The following is a 4,238-nucleotide window of genomic DNA, read 5'->3' as shown; positions in this document are numbered from 1 at the left end:
CGAGGGTGGCACTGGTGGGACCCCAGGGTGGCACCGAGGGTGGCACTGATGGAGCACCGAGGATGACGCTGATGGGACCCGAGGCTGTGGGAGCTGTGTGCAGCACGGGAGACTGAGAGGGGATCTCATCCATCCGTGCCAACACCTCCAAGGGGTGCCAGGAGGATGGTGCCAGGCTCTTTTTGGTGGTGCCCAGTGACAGGATGAAGAGGAATGGCCATAAATGAAAACACAGAAGTTTCACCTTGCCATGAGGAAGAGCTGTTTTCCATGGAGGGTGGCAGAGCACGGGAGCTGCCCAGGTTTGGGTTGGAAGGGACATTAAAGTCACCCAGTGCCACCCCTGCCATGGCAGGGACACTCCCACCGTCCCAGGCTGTTCCAGGCCTTGTCCTGCCCTTGGGCACTGCCAGGGATCAGGGGCCAGCCACAGCTGCTCTGGGCACCTATGCCAGGGCCTGCCCACCTGTGAGTAAAGAATTTCCCCCTAACACCAAAACCAAATCCACCCTCTTTCCGTTTTATTCTACCAAACCCTTTGGTGAGAACCATTAAAACTTGACAAAAGATTTATTCTTTAAAAATCCACTTCCAGTGAGCTCCTAGATGCCATTATTATTTTCTCTAGGCTGTGAGTGGGATATATATATATATATATAAAATAATAATCCAAGATTGCAAGAACTGAAAGCTTTTAACCAGAAGATCACATTAAAGAAAACCCAGCAGTACAAACCTGACCAAGGCTTCAGGAGAGCTTTATGTAAGAGCACAGAGGGCCAAGAACCAGGCAGGGCTTTGCCAAAAAGAGGAACAGACAAAAGTGGCTGAAAATAAACACAGAGCACAAACCAAATTTACCCCTACAAAGGGCTGGATGCAATCTGCTAATTTCTGCAGGAAGGATCTATTTTTGGAGCAAATGAGATACAAGAAGTGGGTAAAAAAGAGAAAAAAAAAGGTGTGTAATTGCCATGTGAATGCACAGTGCTGGCAGCTCCAGGAGTAAGAGCAGATAGTGCACACAGCCCAACTTCTGGATTTGCCCTGACACCACATTTTAATTCAAAATCAGGTCACCTTTTTTCAGAAATGCTTATGCTCCTTGACAAGCTTTAAATATGCTCTGAACTTGTACACATGACTTAATAAAAAAGTAATTTTTTTCCCCAATAATAGCTTGCCATTTTAGTCAAAGTGACAGAAAAAATAGAAAAGCCTTGTGAATACAACGTTGGAGTTTGCAATGGCACATTCCTCACATTTCTCATGCAAGGGACTGCTTTAAGACACCTTAAAAATAGCAGTACAGCTTGGTTTTTAAGAAGTTCTAAATCATCTAAACTCTCTCAACTCAGTGTCACCCTTGCAGTACCAAGTTATACACATATTTTTGTTAATAATATCACATTAAAACATGAGAACTCCCCATGCAGTCGCTGCAATGGGGTAAAAGCTGTCCCAAACCAAGCAGAACCCAACATTTTCCCTTTTCCTCTGTTAAGGATTTGCTAACAAGAAATCCTCCCAAACACAGATGTTTCAGGGAGTAACGTGGGCCTGACAGAGCTGAGATCTGGTGACAGTGCTGGCAGCTGCACTTGCCACTCCTGCCTTCACTTGGGCAGATCTGGATGAATCATGTCCTCAACTTGTGACTGGAGATGACTTTTCCTGCAGCAGCGTGCCCAGACTGAAACCACAGCGAGGCTTTGAACTGTGCCAGCTCCTCCGTGGGTGAAAAGGAGCATTTCAAGAGGTTCTATTAATAAAAGCTTTGCCCTCACTGAGCCTCCAGGACTGTGCCAAAGCAGCATTAAAAGATTTAAATCTATTACTGAGAGATGTCCCATTTCCTTCTGCCACCAAATAACAAGTGACAATGAGCTCTGTAATTCCCCAAGGTTTTACACAGCAGCAGAGCCAGAGGGAGGGAAGGGATTCTTCCCAGGAATATTCATTTGGTTTTAATTTAACCATCTGCAACATTTAATTGTAAAGTTAAAAAGACAAATTTAATTGCTGGGCTTTATCTGGGGATTCCAGGTTGGATATTAATGGCTGTGGGAAGGATCAGGGAATCACAGAACTGGAATGGTTTGGGGTTGGAAGGGACCCTAAAGATCATTTATTTCCAATCCCCTACCATTGGCAGGGACACCTTCCCCTATCCTAGATTACTCCAAGCTCTGGCCCTGGACACTTCCAGGGATCCAGGGGCAGCCACAGCTGCTCTGGGCACCCTGTGCCAGGGCCTGCCCACCCTCACAGGGAGGAATTTCTCCCCAGAATCCCATCCAACCCTGCCCTCTGCCAGTGGGATCCATTCCCTGTGTCCTGTCACTCCAGGCCCTTGTGAACAGTCTCTCTCCATCTTTCTTGTTGGCCCCTTCAGGCACTGCAAGGCCACAATGAGGTCACCCCAAAAGTTCTGCACAGCCCCAGTTCTCTCAGCCTTTCCTCACAGGATGCTCCATCCCTCAGATCACCCTGCTGCCCCCTCTGGCCTCGCTGCTGGGTTCAGCCTATTTCAGGTGAGATAAAAGATGACTTTTTCAACTGGGTTATCTAATCCTGGATTTAATACAACCAAATTCAGCTCTCACTGCTGGGTTTCAGGCATGATTGCTGATTTAAATATCCTTTAAAAGTGCATTCTAAATGTTCTCCCTGCACCACGCACTGAAGGATTGTCAGCAGAGCATTGCACAGAAACATCAGAACCAGATGTTTGTCATTTCCTCTTCCCTCCCAGCCCTTGCACAGCCCGGCCTTTATCTCATCCCCTCCCTGCCCTGCCACGCCACCAGCTCCGCGTTTCCGCCCAGGCCACCGGGCTTTACTTTCAGGAAATGTCAGCAAATTGACCTTTAAAAGATAATAGCTGCTGTCACTGCCTGGCATGTGTGCTCAGACACAGCTCAATGAGTTCATTGAGGGCGAGGAAACGATCATTAATTATGCCAGAAGCAGCAGCAAGCTACAATGTTAAGTTTCTTAAATGCAAATGTATCCTAGAAAATTACCCCCCGCTTGATTTGCCTCCTCCTCCTCCTCTCACCACCCCCAGGCATGAATCAGGAGCAGCGCAATGGAAACCCCCAGGGACATGCAGATGTATAATAATATTGAGTTTTGTTTTGCTCTCACTTACAAAAATGAGAACTATTATAATAATTGGAGTATTTTCTTTGGGAATATGATGCCTTAATGAAGTACTTTAACAAGTTATTGAGAAAATAACAACTTACATGTGGAAACATCTTTATGGCATCACAATTAACTTGCAGGAAATCCAGAGGGGAGTGAATTCACTCTGTGGTCTTCTCTGTAACGTAGAAATGCTTGTGTCAGAGACAATGTATGAGATAGGTGGGTTCATCTAAATTTTACTGTATAAAAGATGTAACTTTTTACCCCTTGGGCTGCTTGATTTGTGGAAACCTCCACCTTGCAGCCTGTGCAGAATAAACACCATCTCCTTTTAAAACCAGACTCCGTCTGTTTAGAGAGCTCCCAAAATCAGTAACACCACCAAGCCACTGCCCGTGGTCACCTGTGCCTCCCCTGGTACAGCTCTGTTAGTCACAGGATCGTTAAATTAGAAAAGAATTCCAAGATCATCGAGTCCAGCCTGTGACCAATCACCAAACCCCATTGCAAAGAGCCGTGTTGGCTTGGTTTTTGGACACTTCCAGGCACGATGACTCCACCACTTCCCTGGTCAGGCCCTTCCAATGCTTCACCACTCTTTCAGTGAAGAAATCTGTCCTGATGTCAGCCCTGCCCCTGCCCGGGCCCAGCCTGGGGCCGTTCCCTCTGCTCCTGTCCCTGTTCCCTGGAGCACAGCCCGACCCCCGGCTGTCCCCTCCTGGCAGGAGTTGTGCAGAGCCAAACGCCCCTCTGAGCCTCCTTTTCTCCAGGCTGAGCCCCTTCCCAGCTCCCTCAGCCCCTCCTGGGGCTCCAGCCCCTTCCCAGCTCCGTTCCCTGCCCCGGACCCGCTCCAGCCCCTCAGGGTCCTGCTCGGCGTGAGGGGCCCAGAACTGACCCTGGGGTTTGCGGTGCCTCAGCAGTGCCAGCACCCAGAGAAAGTGTCTGTTCCCTTATCTAGCAGATAACTCGTCAGGGCCGCAGCGGCCCAAGTGCAGCCCATCCCCTCGCTGTCCGCAGCCGCGGCCTGGCTGCCATGCAGGGCAGCGCGGGGGAGCAGCCCCGCCACAGCGCGGACCCTTCTCTCC

General features: G+C 49.0%; 1 protein-coding gene across 2 annotated transcripts in view; it reads right to left on the bottom strand.

Annotated features, from left to right (window-relative positions):
- Window positions 1–3,296, bottom strand: part of RNF34 (ring finger protein 34) — a 12,442-nt gene extending 9,146 nt beyond the window's left edge. For both annotated transcript variants that reach the window (XM_005424020.3, XM_031059505.1), the window contains exon 1: window positions 3,252–3,296. In XM_005424020.3, coding sequence (XP_005424077.2) covers window positions 3,252–3,263 — 12 coding nt within the window. In that variant the 5' untranslated portion in view covers window positions 3,264–3,296. The remainder of the gene's footprint in view (window positions 1–3,251) is intronic.
- Window positions 3,297–4,238: the final 942 nt, after the last annotated feature.

The sequence above is a fragment of the Geospiza fortis genome, unplaced genomic scaffold (genome assembly GCF_000277835.1).
Source record: "Geospiza fortis unplaced genomic scaffold, GeoFor_1.0 scaffold145, whole genome shotgun sequence".
In the NCBI taxonomy this organism is placed as follows: Eukaryota; Metazoa; Chordata; class Aves; order Passeriformes; family Thraupidae; genus Geospiza; species Geospiza fortis.
Note: the sequence above shows the minus strand (reverse complement) of the source record. Positions and strands in the feature narration are given on the sequence as shown.